Here is a 27,326-nt window from a genome sequence, read left to right on the forward strand (position 1 = left end):
GATGATTGTGATTTGGATATTCAGATCGTAAGTTGATATTATGTTAATATACGTAGTGTATTTGTTTACCTTAGTAGTAGTTGTTGTTACATGTTAACATTAACGTCTGATAATAGCCAATACATTAAACTATGTTTCTTTTACTTTATGTGATTGTGTATAACTACATACATGATGATGATTGTGATTTGGATATTCAGCACGTAAGTTGATATTATGTTACTATACGTAGTGTATTTGTTGACCTTAGTAGTAGTTGTTGTTACATGTTAACATTAACGTATGATTATAGCCAATACATTAAACTATGTTTCTTTTACTTTATGTGATTGTGTATAACTACATACATGATGATGATTGTGATTTGGATATTCAGTTAGTAAGTTGATATTATGTTACTATACGTAGTGTATTTGTTTACCTTAGTAGTAGTTGTTGTTACGTGTTAACATTAACGCCAATACATTAAACTATGTTTATTTTACTTTATGTGATTGTGTATAACTACATACATGATGATGATTGTGATTTGGATATTCAGTTGGTAAGTTGATATTATGTTACTATACGTAGTGTATTTGTTGACCTTAGTAGTAGTTGTTGTTACATGTTAACATTAACGTATGATAATAGCCAATACATTAAACTATGTTTCTTTTACTTTATGTGATTGTGTATAACTACATACATGATGATGATTGTGATTTGGATATTCAGAACGTAAGTTGATATTATGTTACTATACGTAATGTATTTGTTTACCTTAGTAGTAGTTGTTGTTACATGTTAACATTAACGTATGATTATAGCCAATACATTAAACTATGTTTCTTTTACTTTATGTGATTGTGTATAACTACATACATGATGATGATTGTGATTTGGATATTCAGCACGTAAGTTGATATTATGTTACTATACGTAGTGTATTTGTTTACCTTAGTAGTAGTTGTTGTTACGTGTTAACATTAACGCCAATACATTAAACTATGTTTATTTTACTTTATGTGATTGTGTATAACTACATACATGATGATGATTGTGATTTGGATATTCAGTTGGTAAGTTGATATTATGTTACTATACGTAGTGTATTTGTTTACCTTAGTAGTAGTTGTTGTTACATGTTAACATTAATGTAAGATTATAGCCAATACATTAAACTATGTTTCTTTTACTTTATGTGATTGTGTATAACTACATACATGATGATGATTGTGATTTGGATATTCAGTTGGTAAGTTGATATTATGTTACTATACGTAGTGTATTTGTTTACCTTAGTAGTAGTTGTTGTTACATGTTCACATTAACTTAAGATTATAGCCAATACATTAAACTATGTTTCTTTTACTTTATGTGATTGTGTATAACTACATACATGATGATGATTGTGATTTGGATATTCAGATCGTAAGTTGATATTATGTTACTATACGTAGTGTATTTGTTGACCTTAGTAGTAGTTGTTGTTACATGTTAACATTAACGTATGATTATAGCCAATACATTAAACTATGTTTCTTTTACTTTATGTGATTGTGTATAACTACATACATGATGATGATTGTGATTTGGATATTCAGATCGTAAGTTGATATTATGTTAATATACGTAGTGTATTTGTTTACCTTAGTAGTAGTTGTTGTTACATGTTAACATTAACGTCTGATAATAGCCAATACATTAAACTATGTTTCTTTTACTTTATGTGATTGTGTATAACTACATACATGATGATGATTGTGATTTGGATATTCAGCACGTAAGTTGATATTATGTTACTATACGTAGTGTATTTGTTGACCTTAGTAGTAGTTGTTGTTACATGTTAACATTAACGTATGATTATAGCCAATACATTAAACTATGTTTCTTTTACTTTATGTGATTGTGTATAACTACATACATGATGATGATTGTGATTTGGATATTCAGTTAGTAAGTTGATATTATGTTACTATACGTAGTGTATTTGTTTACCTTAGTAGTAGTTGTTGTTACGTGTTAACATTAACGCCAATACATTAAACTATGTTTATTTTACTTTATGTGATTGTGTATAACTACATACATGATGATGATTGTGATTTGGATATTCAGTTGGTAAGTTGATATTATGTTACTATACGTAGTGTATTTGTTGACCTTAGTAGTAGTTGTTGTTACATGTTAACATTAACGTATGATAATAGCCAATACATTAAACTATGTTTCTTTTACTTTATGTGATTGTGTATAACTACATACATGATGATGATTGTGATTTGGATATTCAGAACGTAAGTTGATATTATGTTACTATACGTAATGTATTTGTTTACCTTAGTAGTAGTTGTTGTTACATGTTAACATTAACGTATGATTATAGCCAATACATTAAACTATGTTTCTTTTACTTTATGTGATTGTGTATAACTACATACATGATGATGATTGTGATTTGGATATTCAGAACGTAAGTTGATATTATGTTACTATACGTAGTGTATTTGTTTACCTTAGTAGTAGTTGTTGTTACGTGTTAACATTAACGCCAATACATTAAACTATGTTTATTTTACTTTATGTGATTGTGTATAACTACATACATGATGATGATTGTGATTTGGATATTCAGTTGGTAAGTTGATATTATGTTACTATACGTAGTGTATTTGTTTACCTTAGTAGTAGTTGTTGTTACATGTTAACATTAATGTAAGATTATAGCCAATACATTAAACTATGTTTCTTTTACTTTATGTGATTGTGTATAACTACATACATGATGATGATTGTGATTTGGATATTCAGTTGGTAAGTTGATATTATGTTACTATACGTAGTGTATTTGTTTACCTTAGTAGTAGTTGTTGTTACATGTTAACATTAATGTAAGATTATAGCCAATACATTAAACTATGTTTCTTTTACTTTATGTGATTGTGTATAACTACATACATGATGATGATTGTGATTTGGATATTCAGAACGTAAGTTGATATTATGTTACTATACGTAGTGTATTTGTTTACCTTAGTAGTAGTTGTTGTTACATGTTAACATTAATGTAAGATTATAGCCAATACATTAAACTATGTTTCTTTTACTTTATGTGATTGTGTATAACTACATACATGATGATGATTGTGATTTGGATATTCAGAACGTAAGTTGATATTATGTTACTATACGTAATGTATTTGTTTACCTTAGTAGTAGTTGTTGTTACATGTTAACATTAACGTATGATTATAGCCAATACATTAAACTATGTTTCTTTTACTTTATGTGATTGTGTATAACTACATACATGATGATGATTGTGATTTGGATATTCAGATCGTAAGTTGATATTATGTTACTATACGTAGTGTATTTGTTGACCTTAGTAGTAGTTGTTGTTACGTGTTAACATTAACGCCAATACATTAAACTATGTTTATTTTACTTTATGTGATTGTGTATAACTACATACATGATGATGATTGTGATTTGGATATTCAGTTGGTAAGTTGATATTATGTTACTATACGTAGTGTATTTGTTTACCTTAGTAGTAGTTGTTGTTACATGTTAACATTAATGTAAGATTATAGCCAATACATTAAACTATGTTTCTTTTACTTTATGTGATTGTGTATAACTACATACATGATGATGATTGTGATTTGGATATTCAGATCGTAAGTTGATATTATGTTACTATACGTAGTGTATTTGTTTACCTTAGTAGTAGTTGTTGTTACATGTTAACATTAATGTAAGATTATAGCCAATACATTAAACTATGTTTCTTTTACTTTATGTGATTGTGTATAACTACATACATGATGATGATTGTGATTTGGATATTCAGGGCGTAAGTTGATATTATGTTACTATACGTAGTGTATTTGTTTACCTTAGTAGTAGTTGTTGTTACATGTTAACATTAATGTATGATTATAGCCAATACATTAAACTATGTTTCTTTTACTTTATGTGATTGTGTATAACTACATACATGATGATGATTGTGATTTGGATATTCAGAACGTAAGTTGATATTATGTTACTATACGTAGTGTATTTGTTTACCTTAGTAGTAGTTGTTGTTACATGTTAACATTAACGCCAATACATTAAACTATGTTTATTTTACTTTATGTGATTGTGTATAACTACATACATGATGATGATTGTGATTTGGATATTCAGTTGGTAAGTTGATATTATGTTACTATACGTAGTGTATTTGTTGACCTTAGTAGTAGTTGTTGTTACATGTTAACATTAACGTATGATAATAGCCAATACATTAAACTATGTTTCTTTTACTTTATGTGATTGTGTATAACTACATACATGATGATGATTGTGATTTGGATATTCAGAACGTAAGTTGATATTATGTTACTATACGTAATGTATTTGTTTACCTTAGTAGTAGTTGTTGTTACATGTTAACATTAACGTATGATTATAGCCAATACATTAAACTATGTTTCTTTTACTTTATGTGATTGTGTATAACTACATACATGATGATGATTGTGATTTGGATATTCAGATCGTAAGTTGATATTATGTTAATATACGTAGTGTATTTGTTTGCCTTAGTAGTAGTTGTTGTTACATGTTAACATTAACGTCTGATAATAGCCAATACATTAAACTATGTTTCTTTTACTTTATGTGATTGTGTATAACTACATACATGATGATGATTGTGATTTGGATATTCAGTTAGTAAGTTGATATTATGTTACTATACGTAGTGTATTTGTTGACCTTAGTAGTAGTTGTTGTTACATGTTAACATTAATGTATGATAATAGCCTATACATTAACTATGTTTCTTTTACTTTATGTGATTGTGTATAACTACATACATGATGATGATTGTGATTTGGATATTCAGTTAGTAAGTTGATATTATGTTACTGTACGTAGTGTATTTGTTGACCTTAGTAGTAGTTGTTGTTACATGTTCACATTAACTTAAGATTATAGCCAATACATTAAACTATGTTTCTTTTACTTTATGTGATTGTGTATAACTACATACATGATGGTGATTGTGATTTGGATATTCAGATCGTAAGTTGATATTATGTTACTATACGTAGTGTATTTGTTGACCTTAGTAGTAGTTGTTGTTATATGTTAACATTAACATATGATAATAGCCAATACATTAAACTATGTTTCTTTTATTTTATGTGATTGTGTATAACTACATACATGATGATGATTGTGATTTGGATATTCAGATCGTAAGTTGATATTATGTTACTATACGTAATGTATTTGTTTACCTTAGTAGTAGTTGTTGTTACATGTTAACATTAACGTATGATTATAGCCAATACATTAAACTATGTTTCTTTTACTTTATGTGATTGTGTATAACTACATACATGATGATGATTGTGATTTGGATATTCAGATCGTAAGTTGATATTATGTTAATATACGTAGTGTATTTGTTTACCTTAGTAGTAGTTGTTGTTACATGTTAACATTAACATATGATAATAGCCAATACATTAAACTATGTTTATTTTACTTTATGTGATTGTGTATAACTACATACATGATGATTATTGTGATTTGGATATTCAGAACGTAAGTTGATATTATGTTACTATACATATTAGTGTATTTGTTTACCTTAGTAGTAGTTGTTATTACATGTTAACATTAACGTATGATAATTAATAGCCAATACATTAAACTATGTTTATTTTACTTTATGTGATTGTGTATCAAGACACACGATAGTGTGTCATGCGGCCCAAGAAACTGGCGCGCCACACTGTGAGTATATTGACAGGAAGAAAGAAAACGTCATTTTCACACATTTGTATCTCAGTGATACCTTATCCGATTGGAGCCAAATTTGCTGCAGAGTTATCCGCCAGCTAGGGGAGTCTACATTCCAAATTTGATGGAAATCGCTCAAGCCATTTCCGAGATACGAGTGGCCAAAGTTTCGTTTTTTTTCTTCGTTTTTTTTTTTCCTTCTTCTTCGTCTTTTCACACACTTGCAAAAATTGCTATAAAACGCAAACGCGTACTCCGATCGCCTTGAAATTTGGCACACAAAAGGGGAGTCCAAAGGCAAATCCTAGCATCAAATTTGGTGCAAATCCAATGAATGATTCAGGAGTTATGACCGATTATTCGCGTAAAACAAGATCGATTTGTTGTCACGCCTACAAGGTAAACCGCTTCATGGAATGAGTTGAAAATTGGTATGTAGATGGAGTAACCATCGTAGGAGTGCCTTTTGGTGGTTTGAAAGGAATCGAGATAAAGACCACGGAGGTATGACACAAAACCCAACCTGTGTCACAATTACGCGATCAATTTTTAGGAATAAAAAAAGTATTAGTTTTCACGCCTACTAGGCAAACCGCTTAGAGCAATGAGCTGAAAATCGGTGTATTGCTGGAATAATCTTCATTGAAAGTCCTTGCAGTAGTATAGAAAAATTGAATTACAAACCACTGAGTTATGATTCGAAAGCCAACTCTGTGTAGCAAATGCGAGATCAAGATACTCTAATAGAACAGTCACCCTAATAGAGCATTCAGCTAATTTATTTACTCCATTATAGAATTTTATTACATTACGGGTTGTTCTGTAGGGAGTTCAGCTTCAAACAGTTAATCTTATAGACAGTTCAGCAAGAATCAAGTCACCCTATAGAGAGTTCAGCTACAAATATATCGCTGTAGTGATTCAGAACATTACAAGTCACACTGAAGTGAGTTCAGCTATAAACAAGTTATGCACCCTGTAGAGAGTTCGGCTACACTCTCTGGAGAATTCAGCTACAAACAAGTCACTGTGGAGAGAGTTCAGCTACAAAGAAACTACCCTGTAAAGAGTTCATCTATGAAAACAAGTTACCCTATAGAGATCACCTGCAAACAAGTAAACCTAAGAAAGTTCAGCTACAGACAAGTCACTTTATAGTTTACACAGTGTTCAGCTACAAGTAAGTCACTCTGTAGAGAATTCAGCTACAAGTAAGTCACTCTGTAGAGAATTCAGCTACCAACAAGTCACTCTGTAAAGAATTTTGCTACAAACAAGTCACCGTGTAGAGAGTTCAGCAACCAAAATACTACTCTGTAAAGAGTTCAGCTATACAAGCAAGTTACTCTGTAGAGAGATCAGCTAGAAACAAGAGAGAGTTCAGCTAGAAGAAGTCACCCTGTAGAGAACTCAGCTGCAAAGAAACCCTGTAGAGAGATCAACTACAAACAAATCACCCTGCAGAGCATTCAGCTATAAACAAATCACCCTGTAGAAAGTTCAGGTACAAACAAATCACCCTATATACAGTTCAGCTACAAAAAAAAAATCACTCTGTAGAGAGTTCAGCTACAAAGAAGTTATGCTACAGTGAGATCAGTTTGAAACAAGAGATTTCAGCTACAAACAAATTAACCTGTAGAGAGTTCAACTATGAACAGATCATCCTGTAGATAGTTCAGCTAGATACAAGTCACCCTATAGAGAGATCAGCTAGAGGAAGTCACCTTGTAGAGAGATCAGCTAGAAAAAAGTTGCCTTGTAGAAAGTTCAGTAACAAAGAAACCATCCTGTAAAGAGTTCAGCTACAAACAATCACCCTGTAGAGAGTTCAGCTGCAAACAAATCACCCTGTAGAGAGTTCAGCTACAAACAAATCAACCTGTAGAGAGATCAGCTCGAGGAAGTCACCTTGTAGAGGGATCAGCTAGAAACAAGTCACCTTGTAGAGAGTTCAGCTACAAAGAAACCATCATGTAGAGAGTTCAGCTGCAAACAAATCACCTTGTAGAGAGTTCAGCTACAAAAAAACCGCCATGTAGAGAGTTCAGCCTCAAACAAATCACCGTGTAGAGAATTCAACTACAAACAAATTGCCCTGTAGAGGGATCAGCTAGAAGAAGTTACCTTGTAGAGAGTTCAGCTACAAAGAAACTGCCATGTAGAGAGTTCAGCCTCAAACAAATCACCGTGTAGAGAATTCAACTACAAACAAATCGCCCTGTAGAAGGATCAGCTAGAAGAGGTCACCTTGTAGAGAGTTCAGCTACAAAGAAACCATCATGTAGAGAGTTCAGCTACAAAGAAATCACCTTGTAGAGAGTTCAGCTAGAAGAAGTCACCTTGTAAAGAGTTCAGCTACAAATAAACCACTACGTAGAGAGTTTAACTGCAACAAATCACCAGTAGAGAGTTCATTCAGCTAGAAACACATCACCCTGGAGAGAGATCAGCTAGAAGAGGTCATCTTGTAGTAAGTTCAGCTACAAAGAAACCACCACATAAAGAGGTCAGCTGCAAATAAATCACTTGTTGGGAGTTCAGCTACAAACAAATCGCCCTGTAGAGGGATCAGCTAGAAGAAGTCACCTTGTAGAGAGTTCAGCTACAAAGAAACCATCATATAGAGAGTTCAGCTGCAAACAAATCACCCTGTAGAGAGATCAGGTAGAAGAAGTTACCTTGTAGATAGTTCAGCTACAAACAATTCACCCTGTAGAAAGATCAGTTAGAAGAAGTCACCTTGTAGAGTGTTCAGTTACAAAGAAACTGCCATGTAGAGAGTTCAGCCTCAAATAAATCACCCAGTAGAGAATTCAACTACAACAAATCGCCCTGTAGAGGGTTCAGCTAGAAGATATTACCTTGTAGAGAGTTCAGCTACAAAGAAACCATCATGTAGAGAGTTCAGCTACAAAGAAACCACCATGTAGAGAGTTTAGCTGCAAACAAATCACCTGTAGAGAGTTCAGCTAGAAACAAATCACCCTGTAGAGAGATCAGCTAGAAGAAGTCACCTTGTAGAGAGTTCAGCTACAAAGAAACCATCGTGTAGAGAGTTCAGCTACAACGAAACCACCATGTAGAGAGTTTAGCTGCAAACAAATCACCTGTAGAGAGTTCATCTAGAAACAAATCACCCAGCTAGAAGAAGTCACCTTATAGATAGTTCAGCTACATTTCAAGTCACCCAGTAGAGAGATCAGCTGCAAAATAATATCCTGTTGGGAATAATGGGCATGTAATAAATATACATATATAATTTGTATAATTACTAATAAAATCAAAAATAATTGAAGTATAAAAAATCTTCTTTAAGTTCTTTTCTTCTTCCTGTGGTAAAGAAAAAAACACATGGGTTAAAAAAAACCCAAAGCCAGCCATTGGCTGGCTTTGCAGTATACAAATACAAAAAGAAGTGATATCTAATCAAAAATAGCCAAGTTGTAAAAAAAGGTGCAGCCCCCAAAAAAGCCATGGTGAAAAAAGATGTGAAATCCAAGGTGGCGGCCAAGAAATGGCTGTGATGGTAGGTTAATGGTAAAAATTTTAATAACGTGAATTTTGTGCCACTTGGTCTTGGCATCAAATTCACCTGAATTGTCGTTATTAAAATTTTTACCATTAACCTACCATCACAGCCATTTCTTGGCCGCCACCTTGGATTTCACATCTTTTTTCACCATGGCCTTTTTGGGGGCCGCACCTTTTTTACAGCTTGGCTGTTTTTGATTAGATAACTACATACATGATGATGATTGTGATTTGGATATTCAGATCGTAAGTTGATATTATGTTAATATACGTAGTGTATTTGTTTACCTTAGTAGTAGTTGTTGCTACATGTTAACATTAACGTATGATAAGTTATAGTTATACCCCGGTACGAGGGTGATATCATTGTTATTACACGAGTCCGAGGCGGAGCCGAGGACGAGTGTAATAACAATGATATCATCCGAGTATACGGGATTTAACTGTTTTATATCCCAGTGCGCGGGAGTGCGCATGCAGAAGTTTACAGATAGTAAATTAAGTTCCGGTTTGAGCTCCTGTCACTGTGCTCAAGATTTCGTCCGAATTGTGTGGAGATTCTACTTCGTAGCTACAAGAGAGACCTTACATACTGCATACAAACTGTAGTGAAGGACGGTGTTATGAAGCAGCGGTTCCAGGTGCGATTCGCCTTCGTCAGAAATTGGTATGGTGGTGTCGCGTGGTGTGCAAGAGAAAAATAAAGACCAACAAGTGGCTACCATGTCCAAGATAGAACGATGAAGCTAGAGGAAGTTAGTTCTTCACCATACTGACCGTTGGGAGTGATTGCTGGAGCGAAAATCGTCACGGACTATTCTTGACATTTCAGTGTTAAACTAGCTATCACGGTATTGGTATTACTTGTAGTGTTATTGTGTAAAGGATTAACAGTTTTCTTGTAAGATTTAGGTAGTTTTAAGTGCTGTATTGGTGTGTTTTGTATCAATATTTCCTTATTTGGCTCTTTGTTCCATTGGTAAACAATGCCATTCGCGGTTATTATGATGTCACGAAAGAGACTGAGTGGCTCCGCAACAGAGTTATCACTGGGTGATAACTAATATATCGTACAGTAGCAGCGCCGCTCTGTCTAGCTGTATGGTAGTTATAACCCAGCGCGACGCTTTGATACTCCCACGCACTGGGGTTTAATAGCCAATACATTAAACTATGTTTCTTTTACTTTATGTGATTGTGTATAACTACATACATGATGATGATTGTGATTTGGATATTCAGTTAGTAAGTTGATATTATGTTACTATACGTAGTGTATTTGTTTACCTCAGTAGTAGTCGTTGTTACATGTTAACATTAACGTAAGATTATAGCCAATACATTTAACTATGTTGATATTATGTTACTACAAGCACACAAATGAAATTTTGAATTTTCAAATAGAGTAGGAACCATAGCTCATTGATAAAAAGTACTGAAACAAGCTCGAGTAGTGAACGATATTAAATCACTGTAAAGCAATAAGAAATGTTATATCCCTACTGTGCTGAAGATACCATAATGGAATTGCATAGTTGGGATATAACACTTACTATTGTTTGACTGTGATTCAATATCGTGCACTAGAATTTGTCTCAGTACATTTTATTGATGTGCTATGGTCCCTACTCTAGTTGAAATTTCCAATTTTTTTGCGTAATTGTCTGTTAACTTTTTTTTTGTAAATAATTATTATGAATGGTGAATCCATATATGCCGCATCTGAAATAGCGCCGTGTGCCCCAGCTATATCAATTATCATCTGAAAAGTAAAGCATCCATTGCGCTTCATTGTCAGCTATGTTCAACCCTTTACACAGCAGTACGAATCAAAAACTGTTTGAAAAGTACCTCTGCAATTAAAATTACCACTATGAAAATACGGATGATTTCCATTACGAATGGAACATCACGTGCCACCGCCGAATCGACACTTTTCGTTGTCAGCAAAGATGAATGGGACACAAAGGAGGACACTGATAATTCCATGAAGAATGTATTGTATGTACTGCAGTATGCCAAAGGGCTCCTGTTTGGTCGAAGCAGTGTCGAACAGTGAAAGAATAAAGCCCATAGCCTTAGCCATTATCGAGTTACGCTTGTCTTCAGTCAGTCAGTCAGTCAGTCAGTCAGTCAGTCAGTCAGTCAGTCAGTCAGTCAGTCAGTCAGTTACTCAGTCAGTAGAAAATTTTGTTAAATAATTTTTTTTAAATTCTGTAGCAACTTGCTAAAGAGTTTCGGGTTGATCTGAAAGCTTATTTGGCTTTGTTTTACCTAGCCAATACTGCCTCATTGTCGTCAGAGGAATTTGAGGCTCGTTTTTGTGTGATGTTATTTTGTTTGCCACGCCTGCTTCTTTGTGGTCCCTACTATACATTACTATCATACTGTATGTTAGTGTATTTGTTTATCTAAATAGTTGTTCTTGCATGTCACCATTGGCATGTGCCTTTTGGGGTTCTGATGATGCAAGCCCTTTTCTTTCCTTTGATCTTCAATCGAGCTGGTGTTCATCTTCTTTTGTGCCCCAACACTTTTCTTGAGCAGCATATTATAGATGACACAATAATTATTTAAGCGTTTACATTATTTATTTATTTAATTTATTTTTATTAAGGCTTTACAGCACAAGTGCTGAAGGTCTGTAGGACACCTGGTCCTACAGCCTGTTTAAAGTTGTTACAGAAAGTATGTTTGAAAAGGTGGAGATTGGTACTATCTACCCTAACTTTGATCTAGGTTGATTTGCTCAGTAATCACAGAGGCCACATTTCTCTTAATAATCTGTTTACTTGAACAATATGAGCATGCACACTAGTTAGTAGTCACTAGTGCACAACCTCTTATTGGCAGCTCAAGATACTCAAATAAAGCAGTCACTCTAATACAACAGTCATATCTATCTGTAAATGTACCACTTTCACACATCAGATCAAAGGAAAGCATATATCACATATTGCACTGGCTCAAAATGTTAACAATATCAGTGCTTGAAATAGTATCAAAATATTCCGCTGTCAAAATGTCTGGACAAAGTTACCAATGACCTGTCATTGATTATGGTTGTCCAGTCACATTCAAAATGTACTTCAGCATGTGAAGCAGGCTAATTCTAGGGGATCTGGGGGCATGCCCCTCAGGAAAATTTTTAAAATTACAATGTCTGAGATCACATTTGAAAGCATTTGGAAAGTGTAAGTTTAATGTATGAATCACTTACAAACATTTTACCATACACAGATGTATGATTAATTTTATTTTTTACTGGAAACAAAAGTTGATCAGTTTGTGTTATTGTACAATGGCAATTTGTATCTTACAACAAAATAATATCACAATAAAATGTTACAATTATTGGATGTATTATTACACTGATAATTACAGTAAGTGATATGGTCATAAACAGTCATAGCTATAACTAATTCAAACTCACAAATAACTCCCATCTTTAATAGTGAAGATTTTCTTTAGCGATTGTGTAAGCAATATCCATTTTTCTTTTAATCTTCAACTTGGAAGCCTTGCTTAGGTTGGCTTGAGCCATATCCCTTACAACTGGTGCATATTCCATCAATCTACTGGCTGCTTTCTTGGCCTCCAATTCTATTGCTCGCTTGTGCATATCAGTTGCTGTGTGATCCTTGATGGTCAAAGCGAGAATATTGGTTGTGCCTTCAATAAAGGCCAGCCTATAGTGTCACATCGAGCAGAACATATCATTAACTTACAACAAACTTCACATTTTGCATGGTCACGTGTTCCGGATCACCAGACGCTGTTTCAAACCCGAGTTCAAACTGCAAACATCGTATCGTCTGAAGACTTATCATTTCAGACACCAACTTTTCCATCATTTTCTTTGCTACTACACACTTCTGCGGCCATTGCTAGCGGTATCTTCACTGGCTCTCTTGTGTCTGGACAATTTTTACGGATAAATAGGAACTTATCCGTGTATTGTCCGGATAATGTCCGGTTGTCGAATGTTATTTCAAGCACTGTACAAGATATACACACTGTAGCCAGTGCATATATCTCTTTAAGGCAGTGCGTATATCTTTTTAACTCAAGATATTGCACAGTTAGGTGTGCATATATCACGTTAACCCATTCCAAGAAATCCTCAGATTTCTTTGACATCCTTTGTTATCTCTTTGTGCCATTATATAGTCACACAAATAAGATCGATTATGGGATTAGGTTTCTTTGTAGTTTCTTAAAACATGTTTAGTAGTTCCTTTGACTGAAATGGAGCTGTTTTTAATGCAGGTGAGCTCTATAACATTGTTTTGATAAGTTCTAGACACCTGTCTCAATGTTACACAATGTGCTAAGTAAATTGAGCCATTAGAGTTGAAGTGGTATTCATGTGCGACTGTAATTTTATTCATACAATTTGTTCACGATTATTATAGTAAATATATACCTGGAAGCACTTACAACAACGTTAAACCATACATTATTATCAAGATGTCCTGTGTCTTGATGTTACACATCACCCACTAAATAGATTGAGCCATTGGTGGTGAAGTGGTATTCATGCATGACTGTAATGGCTACAATTTACTTATGATTATTATAGTGAACACCCGGGAGTACTTATACCAGCGTTAAGCCATCATTATTATAGTGAATACCTGGGAGCACTTATACCAGCATTATACCAGCGTTAAGCCATCATTATCAAGTTGCGTTTTGATGTCCAGTGTCTCCTTGCTGACTGTATAAACCCACAATCGAATTTTTGGTATGCTTGTGTCGTTGCACACATGATTATGTTTGAACTCTTAGCACAGCAATGCCTTGTCATTATTCTTGCATTGTTTCCAGTGTCCACTATCAAAATTCACAAAGCCCAATATAAATACACTCATGAAGCATGCCAGCAGTTTCTCACACATGTAGGTGATTAACCCATGTGGGACATATTAGTTATACCATGGGCACTCGTGCTTTGCCTGATATATATGCACTCACACTTGAGCTAATGCCCTTGTGTGTATATATCAGGCAAGGTACTCATGCCCGTGGTATATCATATGTATATCAAGACTCATGGTAGTGAGTTGTGTGGCCAGTAAAGCAGAAACACACGCCACAGACAATAAATGACACGACCACTACACATGAGGATTTTACAAGAATGAACATTGTCAAATTTGGCCTGCCTGTAACTCACCCGTCGTTTACGATATACCTCTGAAACTCTAGAGTACTCATTGTTTCACTAGTAACTACCACATAAAACAGTGAAGCAAATCCATGTTGACTGTTTTGAGATTGAGATTGCTGACATCAAAGGGGAGGTTTTGTTTATTATTATTATTTTTTATCTCATGCGGTCAAGAGTGCTCTGTACAGTTCGTACAAGCTTTCCCAAGACATAGTTTGTTTTGCACTAAAAGAAATATCATGGTCACATAATTAGTCTGTGACATGTTGATGCATTTTAGTACCTGTAAACTAGGTATCCCATAGCAACAAGCACACGCATCTTGCTATTCTATACCCTTCACTTAAATTAGAACTACTCTGTTATTTTTAATCCAACAGACATGAAATTTTCACACAAACTACTTTAGCAATTTTGCCAAAGAAGAGCGTTTGCCATTTTGAAATAGCAAGTTCAGATGATGAATAACACTGAAGTAAAGAAAAGGATTCCTGGAAGTATCAACCTAAAAGATAAATATGTGATGATTGAGAAGCTAAAAAACAAAAATAAAAACGCACAATGGTTTGTGCTGTTTAGCATGGTGTATCATAAAAGTATCAAGGCTCTTATGCATAAACTGTTGGACTAGTTCTAGTATAAAGGGAAAACTGTAACTCATGTTCTAAAGCAAATTTAGCAGTTGGGTTTGGACTAAACTGTGTACTAGTGTTAGCTTATATCCAGTAAAAAAGTACAGAACATTTGCTAAAACCATTTGTAAGTTATAGAACAAATTAAATTTCAGTACAGAGCACCATCATTACCCTACAGTCGTAATTTCAGCACCAAACAAAGTTTCAGTCGTCCTCAGTCAACCTAGAGGCCAAATACAAAAGCCATATTGTTGTTTTCTGCAATACTCGCTTGGCATGTAGGGCAATGTGACTTTAAACTGTTCAAAATGTTCATTAAGACTGTTATATATTTTCAAGAATGGTTAGTTTGAAATTTAAATTTAGTCACTCGCACGTAATTTGTTTTCCAAGGGCGCGGCTTAAGAATTTAAAGAATGACGCAGAGCATAACTGTGGTCACTGGTTATTGAAATGGGCTGGGAATAGTAAGTGTAGTTATCAGTGTATGTAGCCATAAAAGAAGTGTGCAAAAAACTATGCTATTGTTCGAGAATAGCTAGTTTGAAATTTGAATTTTGTTGCCCCCTAGCAGTGCTGTGTTTTTATATTGGAAAGTCCATAAGTAGCTAGCAACTTAACTTCCTGTAACAACACAATGCAATGCTAGGCAGAAGTTGTAACTAAGCTGTAACTTTGATTGCTTTATTAGAGCTGCTTTGTGACTGCTCTAGTAGAGTATCTTGAATGTTTTAATGCAGTATGAGATGAAAAGTGAAGTGTTGCTAAGGATTTGTAAGCTAAAATGGATGTTATGTGACTGCAGTTGCATGCCACTAAATTTACAGTTATACTTTAAACAGTGTTGCAATAATAAATTGTCTACAGTCCTAGTCTACAGCAATATCCTGTCACTATAATCTAAATTTAAAAAGGATTTCTGTCAAAACCATGGAAACTCACCTAGATCTGCTACTGATTTCAACATTGAGAATATGCTTATTCTAACATAAAGGTTTGAAATCTCATCCAAAACAGCTAATAGCTGTAAAAAAGTGCACGTCTATGTAAAGCAGAGTTAACTGCGACAAAAAGTAGTGATATACCATAGTGCAGCCATGTGTAGTGGTATGCACATTGTGAGTATTAATCAGATAGTGAAAGTGTTAATGAGAACGAAGTGATACTGCTAGTTTTTAAGTCTTGCAAGCATCTTCATAAATATCACTCAAATTTGATTCTCAATAAAACAAAGCATATAGATTCTCTGATAGCAATAAATAGTTTGAGCTTGGCCACCTTTCCTTTGTTCATAGCACTGCCGTATACAGGAAAGGCGGCTAAACTCAAACTATTTATTGCTATCAGAGAATCTATACACTTTGCTTTATCGAAAATTGAATTTGAGTGACATTTATGAAGATGCTCGTAGGACTTAAAAACTATAATATGTACACGTTGAGCTGAATCCTGGGTTGTTGATTAAGAAGCCATACAAGATCAGAGGCTTTAAACATGATGTTGATGCATTTATTCGTAAGCTCGTGTTACGGGTGCACACTTAATTAATGAGAATATGGTGTCCAGTGCAGCATCAGCGAGTGCAGAGCGAAACCCTCTTGGAAAGAGGTTGAACAGCCAAACAAAGTATCTACTTATGAAACTATGGGAGTACTTTAAGCAAAAAGTGTAAATTTTCCATCAACATCAAGGAGAGAATCCCGAAGGCCACCAGTATTACCTTCTTTGCTGGGTTAGCATACATTACGCCACACAAGGATTTCAAAGACATCCATTGTATGAGTTAGAATGGAGTACCGCAAGAAAGGCGGTTTATCTACGCCAAGAAAAAGGTACAAAAAGCACTTTACACAAGCCCGCTCAAATTTATTAAATCGTCAGGTACAAACATTCACAAGTCCGTGTTGATGCAGACAGTTTCGACTGAGATGCCATAAGACGAAAGATCCATTCATTGTACGGAAGGAAGGAAAATCTATCACTCTCAAAGAGAGAGAAACCATCAATGTTGATGAATAACAAAGTTATGTTACAAAAATAAATAAATAAATAATGAGTGAGTCCTCTGGCACACACAACCATGGATAAGGCAATATAATGCCCCATGGGTAGGTGTGACAAGGGAAAGAAACACAAAAACCTGAGTATAAAAAAAGAACTAAAGTGGTCAGCATTCAAGATTCCCCCAACCATTTAGTAAGTTAAATTTTGAACCCTGGAACTTTGTCACATACTCCGTCTTAGGCCAAACTTAAGAATGATGGTGTTTTCTCTGGGGGGAGAACTTAGCTTAAAAGAGTGTTGAGTGATATGGGATTTAAGTACAATACGATTAATGAAAAAAGGTTAGCATTGCAACGGTTTGTGCTTTTATGTCACTACACATATACGCAGGGTATACTATGAGCAGCCTTGCATAGTCCATCAGTGTCATAAATATTTAAGACGAATGAAGTACAACAGAACTGAAGGAAGACCAGTTAAGTACTTGGATGAGACTTGGGTAATGAAGAACTTCTAAAGCAATTCCTCATCCAAATCAGCAGTGATAGCGATAGTGAAGATGGTGATGGTGGCGATGGTGGTATTAATGACTCTTCCACTAGCAGCAACAGCAACAGCAGCAGCAGCGGGTCCAAGTTTTCTTCTGAGCTTACTTCATCTAATGTAAGATTGTTTGATATTTGCAGCATTGGTGTTACAACTTGATGTTGTTGCCCAGGAGTCATCGGGTAGCTGGGATTAAACTCTGTGAAGTACATGAAATACAGATGAAGTGTAAGTGTGTGCACTTGCTGCTAACAGATTTGAGCTGTTGTAATTTGGGGTTTTCCTCTTTAAGGCTGAAGAAGTTCTGAACGTAAGTAGGCCACATATCTTCTAAATACAGTGCAATAGTGGTCCCAGCTCCTTTTTTGGCTTCTTAAGAGTAAGTGAGTTTATGATTTCTACAGAAGGCTCATATGACCCATCTTGCCATTTATCGCTTAGTGACATTGCAGTTGATAACAGGAAAAAAACCCGTCTACTACAACTGTTCCTAAAGCAGTCCAAAACAAACCCATTCAAGCAGGGTGTCAAAGTGTACATGGGCGCCACTGATAGCCTGGTCTGTCCAATAAAGGCAATCCTCTCATACCTTGGAAAAAGGAGCAGGCAACCAGGCCTGCTAAGGATGGCAAAGGCTGGACCACAGCTATGTTTCGCGCAGGACTCAAGTCTCTGCTGGACAACCTCAAGCTAGATAAGTGCCGCTACAACACACATAGCTTCCGCATAGGAGCAGCAAACTCCACATCGCTAGCCAAAATGCCTGATGCTCACATACAAACTCTTGGTCACTGGAGAAGCAATGCTTTTCAACGATATATCAGACCTCCTCCTAACAAGGTAGCAAAAATGTCCTAGATTATTGCAGCAGGTTATCAATTACACACTAGACACAACTTGATGCATAATATTCACTTCAGCACATGCATACCATGGCAGAGTTTGTTAATCCTTTGTTTTGTTTTTTGTAAAATAAAATAAAATAAATAAATGAATAAAAAATTTCAGACATGTACATTACGCATATGCGCTAAGTGCTGTTCCTGCATGACAGACTAGCTACCTACACAAAGATCCAGATACTTGGGTGAAAGGTTCCCCACCCTTGCGTATTGCGGGGCCCCTTTCCGTGGCTTAAAGGAAGGCCTTTGGTGCGTGGAATGCCTCTAGGCACCAAATTCCTTCACTGCCCAAGCATCAGCACACCTGGAAAAAAGAAAATATAAGACCTGGCAGGCATTTTACCCCAAAATATTAGGACTGAAAAATATTTTAAATCCAACACGGTAACTGGGACCAGGTGCAGATACCAAACCACCACCACTAACATCAGTTGGTGGGAGGCGAAGAGCTCCAGTGTGATACGTCCCGGACAGATCAAAGGTGAGTCAAGTATTCTACATTAAATGTAGTTTAAAATACCTTTAAACAAAGTTACAGTTGAAGATGACGGCGGCCCCAAATAATCATCTATAGACGCGAGACAATAATAGGAATAACAGTGCTTTAATTAGAGTACTAGCACATGTGCAGTAGCACGTGGTGTCAGCCATTTGACAAGTGGCCATCAGGTGTTACCCTCCTCTCCCATCCCTGTATTTGTACTTCACCCCATTCTCACAGCCACAAGATTAAATAGCAACATACGCTCTTAAAGATACATATCACTGGCAAAATAATGTGGTTGATACACATACAGGGGCATGGCACACATTGTTGACACACATAATTTATACATAACTTCACATAATCCACAAATATTGCAATCATTTTATTGCCGATACAACTATGTATTGCTAGCCAATACTGCATGCTGTGACAATGTTATTGTGGTGACATGATATTGTCTAACTGATGTACTCATTAGCTCACTGCAGTTGAACCTATATCTCCACTCTTCTAAGTGGGGGTGCAGACAGACACCTATAATGGGCCAGTACCAGCTATTCTAAAACATGGGAGTGCCTGGCATGTGGTAACTTCGTGATAGAGGTACGGTCTACATTTGAAAATGATAGGTGAATAAGCTATAGCGTTCTCACTTTAGCCCAATGTTTTTCAACTCTTAGTGAGGATAACAAAATGCTCTCTGTCTGAGTGGTTTTCATGGCAAAATCCAAGTCGTGCATACTAATCACGTGAGTATTAATCAATCCTCACAATCGATATTGGTCTTAACGTCTATATAATCACTGCCCAGATGTAGCATGGTCTACATTTCATATGTAGCCTGGATAGCTGGGCTACATACAAAATTTATCCCCAGCAGCTCCTTTGATCTGAGGTGTGAAAGTGTTACATTTTTGGATATGGAAACCTTCCATACTGTAAGTAATAAATGATTTGCTTTAGAAATGGTTTATGATTGGCTGTGTCAATAAAGAATTAAATTGAATTATTGTAAACAATTATATTATCCAGTAAACAAATTACAAGTAACTTATTGAAGGCACAGAAAGTGTACAAAGTAGAAATACCTGAAGTAAGCCACAAATTCATACGAAGTTTTGCACTTATGACAATTCACCATGGCATCACCAATTAGTGGCTGCCTAATGCTATTTCTGCTCTTTAGTTTACCACCACCATCTTTTCCGTTTGTTAACATGTCTTGACTCTGTCACAGGTCAATGCCAGCTCCCCCACAGCTCTGCCTTGTCAGTGCCGATACAATTATTAGCCAATGCTGCAGATTGTATTACTGCTTTTGTTGTTACATGTTACTATTACACTGATGTACTCATTAGCTCACTGCAGGTGACCAAATGCCGACGCTATCATGGGCCACTGTCAACTCCTCCACAAGCATGGGAGTGCCTGGCATGTGACTCCCTCACGGGTCGATGTCACCTCCCCCAACAGGAGTGTTGATACAAGCATGGGAGCGCCTGGGGTGTGACCCTCATCACGGGTCAATGTCAGCTCCCCCAACAGGAGTGTTGACTCGCAGCTATATGCCACAGCTGGATAGTGTCAGCTCCCTGTTGCAAGGAGTGTAACCTGTTTCCCAGCAGGTGTTGCCTCTCAGGCAGAAGCGTGGAGGTGTTGCTCCTTTATGGGCTCATTTCAGCTTCTGATCTTCAGAGAGCCCAGCATGTTGTTTATCCAAACAACTGCTGCCTCTCCAAGTGGAGTGCCACCCCTATGACTCGCTCATAGGCCAATTCCACACATTTCAGAGGGTAGATCAACACATGGCTGCCCAGTGCCAATGTTGGTCATGCCCCCCCCCCCCCCCTGAAGCAGAGTATTAAAACAGCTCTAGCTGCATATGCAGCATCTCCATTCCTGATAGAGGGAATGTGATAGTACCTGGTCTCTAGGAAGGTTGCTTACAGTATTAATACCCAGTCATGGCTTAAAGGAAGGCCTTTGGTATGTGGAATGCCTCTAGGCACCAAATTCCTTCACTGCCCAAGTATCGGCACACCTAGAAAAAAGAAAATATAAGACCTGGTGGGCATTTTACCCCAAAATATTAGGACTGAAAAATAGTTTAAATCCAACATGGCAACCGGGACCAGGTGCAGGTACCAAACCACCACCACCACCACCACCACTAACATCAGTTGGTGGGAGGTGAAGAGCTCCAGTGCGATACACCCCGGACAGGTCAAAGGTGAGTCAAGTATTCAACATTAATCTTGCAAAAGTGTATTACAGCCTCTTACACAACAGATAGTGAAATCATAGGTGTTTAGGGTGGGAGTGTGACATCTGGTTTCACCACATACACATGTGTCAACATGAACATCAAACGGCTGTGCTTTAGAGGCTTCCCCATTGAAATGTATGATGAAACTTTACAGTGTCATAACTGGAGTGTCTTACATTCGAATGAAGTGCTTTTAATATATTTTTAGCGGGTTGAGAGGCGTTACCTAACAAGTGATACAGGCGATGATGTGTTATAGTTGCTGTTCAACATTGTAACAAGTGCAATGTGTTATAGTTGCTGTTATACACTGTAACAAGCACAATGTGTTATAGTATGCTGTTACCTTGGTAAGTGTGATGCAACATCTTGTACAAAAAACATGATGGGTGCAACTCAGACATACAACACTACATAGGATTAAAAACCAGCTACTATGTAATACATTAGCATTCTTGGAATTTGAAAATGAATTGGACAGGCAGGTCAGTTGATATGGACTAGTTATGAGTTATTCAAGAGACATATTGCTATATTAGTAGTTATCGAGATAACGTGCCAAAAAGTTATCGATATTTGTTTTTGAACATATCACCCACCCCTACTAGAAGAGGGTGGGGCCTGCACAGTGCAAAGTTTAAGACTCACTGTGCCCAAGTATGCCTAATGAAAGAACCCAATGGGTTATAAATTTTTTTCGCCCATTTGGAAAAAACCAGAGTGCAATTCCACCCTCTAAAACAAGAAACATGTACTGTATGCAATATGCGACCAGTCGAATAATTCAGCATCTTGACTGCCATCATGGACCACAACAATTAATAATAAGCATACAATTACTAATTAGTAAGGTGGTTGGGTGGGGGTAGCCAACACTTTGATAATATGCAGCGTAGAAGTGACACGTGCTCACACTTCACATTTAATTAACCTACTTCTGATTCTATTTTCCATCTAATTCACTTCATTCAACCACAGAAAATAGAGCTGAGTAATAGTGGTGATTAATCGATTATCGTGATAGCTAGTAACAATCGTGATCTTGATAGTATACTATCGTGCTATCATGATTACTTATCCATATCTGTGCTTGGTCAAAAATATACATAACAAAAGCATGGATGATAACTAAACACCGAAGTTCAGAAAACTGTAAAAGACCAGTAGCTTGAGCATGGAAAACAAAGATAACAACTTTAATACTGACACGTAACAATTTTTAGTGGAGTGTTAAAAATGTATGGTGTGTACATAATTGGAATGTTCAAGTGTTTGTATATGTGAGATTGAGTTTCTTTAGTAACTGCTAGTAGCTATTCGTTATCGTGATATAAAAGTTACTATCAAATCATGATTATGATAGTTGTACTATCGCTCAGCTCTAACAGAAAAATGCACCTCCATCCTCATCTAATACCCATACCCACACATCCTGTACTATACACAATAATATTGGTTTGTAGCTGCCAAACGTGGGTACTAGTTCACTTAATGCCTTGTAGAGTCACATAGAGGGAGAAGTGCTATGACTCAAAGCCTGTTTGCAATACCGCACACACACACACACCTACAACAAACCTCCATCATACATTTGTACCTATTTGATTAATACTTTTAATTATTTACTGTACTTTTACCATAATAATGTGAGACTTGCATGCAATCTCAACCCTGTAAAGGATACAGTTACTTTTTTGTGTAACAGACAGCTTCAACATATCCATCCTTGGCTGTCTTTGACTTCCAGTGGCCATACTTCTTGAACGCTCGGTCAAGGACACCTGCGGCTGTTGCTGTGGTTGCTCCACCTGCCTTTAGGCTATGCATGCCAAATTCAATGGAGTGAAAGCAAAGCTCCTTCATTTTCTTCTTTACTAACTCCCTGAACCTGCCATGCATCCAGCTTCTCTGAATGTACTCCTCCAATATGGGTTCTTGTCTCCTTGTGGCCTATCAGCACTTCCCTTCCTTGTCGCATCTGATCATTCTTGCTGTGTGGGATATGAATAGGCAAATAACTGTCTCCTTTTACCAGGTCACAGAGCCTAATATTCACCAGCTCATCACATCTAAGGAATGCTGCAAAGGACAACAGGCAAGCAACAGCCAGTCTTATACTGGTCAAGGTATTGATCTTCCTGGCATCTTCTACAATGGCTTGAAGCAACTCCACTGTAAAGGGAGATTTCTTGTTGATGGGTTTTGCTAGCAATTGCTTGAGCCCTCCAAGTGTGGATGTGGCAGTTGGTGATGGTATTCAGCAACAGAGTAGACCCACACCATGCTATTAGCAGCCTCTTCCACTGATGACTTGGTATCGGCTAAATACTGCAGGTACAAAGCCAGGTAAACCTCATTTATGGGAAAAGCCATTAGCTGATGAGAAGCCGCCCACATTCTCCATCATTAGAATCTGCCAAGGTACTTCTTTGTGGTTGAAGTTGCCTTGCTATGTATAACTGCTGCTGGCAGGGCCTCTGCCAGCCTCGGGTCTTGCAGATCCTTAAGTGCATTCCAGTGGCCCATTATAAACACATCTAGGGGACAAATGTGAAGTTAACACAGGTATGTGGCTTAAGACACATTCTTACTGGCACAATTATTGAATTTCAGACAATATATACTCCCCAGTAATTGGATTAGCTCAAATAACACTGCACAGTACACAATTAACACTGACAATACTTCACAGTACACAATTAGCACTTACAATTCTCCCCAGTACAAAGTCTGGCACAAATGAAAACACTGCTAGTGCTTTCTCCTGCATCTTGAGCTTCTTCCTCCTGGTCTCTAAGATTCTGACTACTAGTGCTGGGCGATATCAAAAAATAGCAAATGGTATACCTTCCATAAAAGTATCACAATATTACTAAATATCACGGTATTAATGTAAAAGCCATTGGTATTATAGCAACTGCCATTTACCTCACTGGTAGCTCAGCAAACCTCAGGTACAAATTACCACAAACAAACTTGTTTACATAGTTTGGTTAGCTGACTACATCAGCACCTGCCTACAAACATTGTAACATGTCTGGTTACCTTCTAAATATGAGATGAAACAAGCCCACAGGGAGGCCATAACGCCCAGACGGTATGGTGGTATTAAAAAAAACAGGCTGTATCAAAACCGGTATGACTTAAATATCACAGATTACTAACAATACCGGTATATCGCCCAGCTCTACTGACTACATTCTGCTTATCTGAAACCATTTCACCCGCTCGTTCTTCAACTTTGGGACCAGTGACTCCTATGTCATTTGGACTGCCTTAGGCTCCCTCCATGTAGAGCTCTGAGCCATCTCACCAGCTGAGCATGCACCATAAGCCACATGACAGCTATGTTCTACTGTGAAACCACCATATCCCATGCACTGGTACAACTCGAATTGTCGATGGACTGTGCCAGATCTCCTATCCATTGATAAGCTCTATCTGGTCAAGCCAAAATTTCACATCTTTTTTTACTTCTGGTGTGAACTGGAGGGTATGGCACCAGTAAGTGCGACTATTAAGGAGGGCATATAAACGTCTAGTCATTAGACGACTGACTGGACCAACTACTAATGACATCTAAACTATTTTTCCTATAAACTAGCTAATTCCCGGACCTTAAGCATGTCCCTACCAGAAGCATGCACTAGTTGTGATCCAAGGGCTGTTATTTTCTTTTCTGGAACCAAAATAACACCCTATTCTAGGTCAAGATTGAAGCCTAGCCACTTGGCTTGCTTAGATGGGGCCCAGGAGCATTTAGCAGTATGTTCCACCAGCCCTGCCCTAACCAGATCTGCCCTTACTCTTTGACTGGCTTCAAACGCTGCTACCTCTCCCTCAACTGCCACTATGCCTTCATCTAGATAGTGCAATTCCCAAAGGTGCTGGGCTCTCCAGTACTTAATCAAAAGGTCTCAACAGTTTTATAAAGGCATAACAAGTCGTTGATAACACAAAAGGTAGGACTGCAAATAAGTAAAACTGTGTCACACCGTGAAGCTCTCAGTAAGTATTGCCTATGGGGCTCAAAAATATCAATATGATGGTAGCCCGACTTGAGTTCAAACGCAAACAAATAATCACCTTTTTGAAACATGAGCATTGCTACACAGACGTCCTCATATTTAAATTTTTCAGTCCATAAAATCTGGTTTAGGTAGTGCAAGTTTAAAACTAGCCTACGCTTTTCCTGGGAATTTACCGCCACTGACAATGGGCTGCAAAGGTGTGGGGGATATTGCACCTTTACAATGCACTGATTCTCCTCAAGCTCTTGCAAGGCCTCTAACACAAAATCTTTGTGCTCCAGGGATGAATGTTTAGACATATGGTAACAGTCAGGGATGGCTTGCAAAGGTAGTTTATATATTTCCCTTATACAGGTAATAATCTATGGGGCCGGTTTTAAGACATTTTCCCAGAAGTTGAGGCTTTTTTCCTAAGTCTGCCCTGTACATCAATTATTTGGGTCCGTCCCTCTTCCACTCCCCAAAATGGAGCTGGTTGCTCACCTTCTGACATATCTGAGACCTGTACCTGCCCCGAAAATTCTGACACTGTGGTTGCATGCAAACTACTTGATGGAGCTGATCCCTTGGCTGAAGCAGAGGAACTGGAGTCATCTGGTTGATAGGGCTTTATCATGACAGAGTTGCTGACCCAATGGGCTGCTTTGCCATTGTCAGCACCTAGGCCATCACAAGCTGAAGCCTTCCTGGTGAACCGAACAGTAGTCTTGACTGCTGTCAACACTTTCTATCGCTTGGATCCCTGTTTGATTTTCAATATATCATTATCTTTTGATACAACATAGCTACGTGTAACTGTTCTATTAGAGTGACTGCTTTATTAGAGTATCTTGAGTGGGTGTGTATGGTCATCATGTTCGAGTAAATAGACTATTAAAAGAGGTGTGGTCTCTGTGATTACTGAGCTAACATTACAAAGTAGGGATTTTCCCACCGAGTTATGCTGTAATACATCATTCGTCTCTTGTTTCACTACTTTTTGATTGCTTGGATTCCTACTTGATTTATAATTTTATATATATATATGTAATAGTTATACCATGGCTGCGAGGGATTTTGCTGATATATACACCCAAAGCACGAGGGCCGCAGGCCCGAGGGCTGCGGGTGTATATGTCAGCAAAATCCCAAGCAGCCATGGTACAAGTGATATATATCACTTGGGGCGCACTCACCTAATAGGTGAAAGAACTAATGAGAACTCATCCCATTTATTTTATACAGTAGCATCTGAAGATCGATTGTGGTTTTAATAGCGTGGGCTAATAGCCATCAAAACGTTGTCCATACGTTAAAACGTCATTAATACGTTACTATGCTTCAACACGCAATGTTAGAAAACTTGCGATTGTGGGATGGAGTTTATATTGTTATCATTTTTGTACTAAGTTAAGCCAACTAACTTCGCTATTGGGACAGTAAGTAAGTTATTACATTAAGTTAAGTACTTAGAACTGTAAGTTACTAACCTATTTCAACGTAGCAGTAGTAGCTTTGCTGTTCCATGGTCTGTTCAAAGGTTGATATGCGGTGGGTAGAAATACGCATCCACAATCGCCCAAACAATTATTTTGTGCCTTCATTATCCTTTAGTAACAACCAACTACTGTATCTTAGCCTATGTACTAAGCTTAGGAACCTCTACAAAACCGAGTCCCACAATACAAAGCTCTATGTCGCTCAATATAACGAGTCAAAGCGCATCGATTGTTTGAACTGGCCGGGTATCAAAGTCATTGGCAAACCGCTTTCCCATGATATTGCCCGGGTAATATCTTGATATTGCCCGGGCAATGAGTTAAACACCGAGCGGCGCCTTTGAACGCCCACGCTAAAGTGGTATATATATATCAAGACACACGGTAGTGTGTCGTGCGGCCCAAGAAGCCGGCGCGCCACACTGTGAGTATATTGACAGGAAGAACGAAAACGTCATTTTCACACCTTTGTATCTCGGT

General features: G+C 37.0%; 1 protein-coding gene and 1 long non-coding RNA gene across 2 annotated transcripts in view; both read left to right on the forward strand.

The window, feature by feature from the left end:
• LOC136267810 (uncharacterized) overlaps window positions 1-27,326 on the forward strand; it is a 73,045-nt gene that overhangs the window by 23,761 nt on the left and 21,958 nt on the right. Inside the window, exon 2 of the mRNA XM_066062990.1 lies at window positions 10,241-10,569. Coding sequence (XP_065919062.1) covers window position 10,569 — 1 coding nt within the window. The 5' untranslated portion in view covers window positions 10,241-10,568. The remainder of the gene's footprint in view (window positions 1-10,240; window positions 10,570-27,326) is intronic.
• On the forward strand, window positions 16,472-18,767 carry LOC136267814 (uncharacterized). The gene is made up of 3 exons (XR_010706786.1): window positions 16,472-17,477; window positions 17,527-17,799; window positions 17,855-18,767. It is a non-coding gene; the product is annotated as an uncharacterized lncRNA (long non-coding RNA).

This window comes from Dysidea avara, chromosome 9 (genome assembly GCF_963678975.1).
Source record: "Dysidea avara chromosome 9, odDysAvar1.4, whole genome shotgun sequence".
Taxonomy (NCBI): Eukaryota; Metazoa; Porifera; class Demospongiae; order Dictyoceratida; family Dysideidae; genus Dysidea; species Dysidea avara.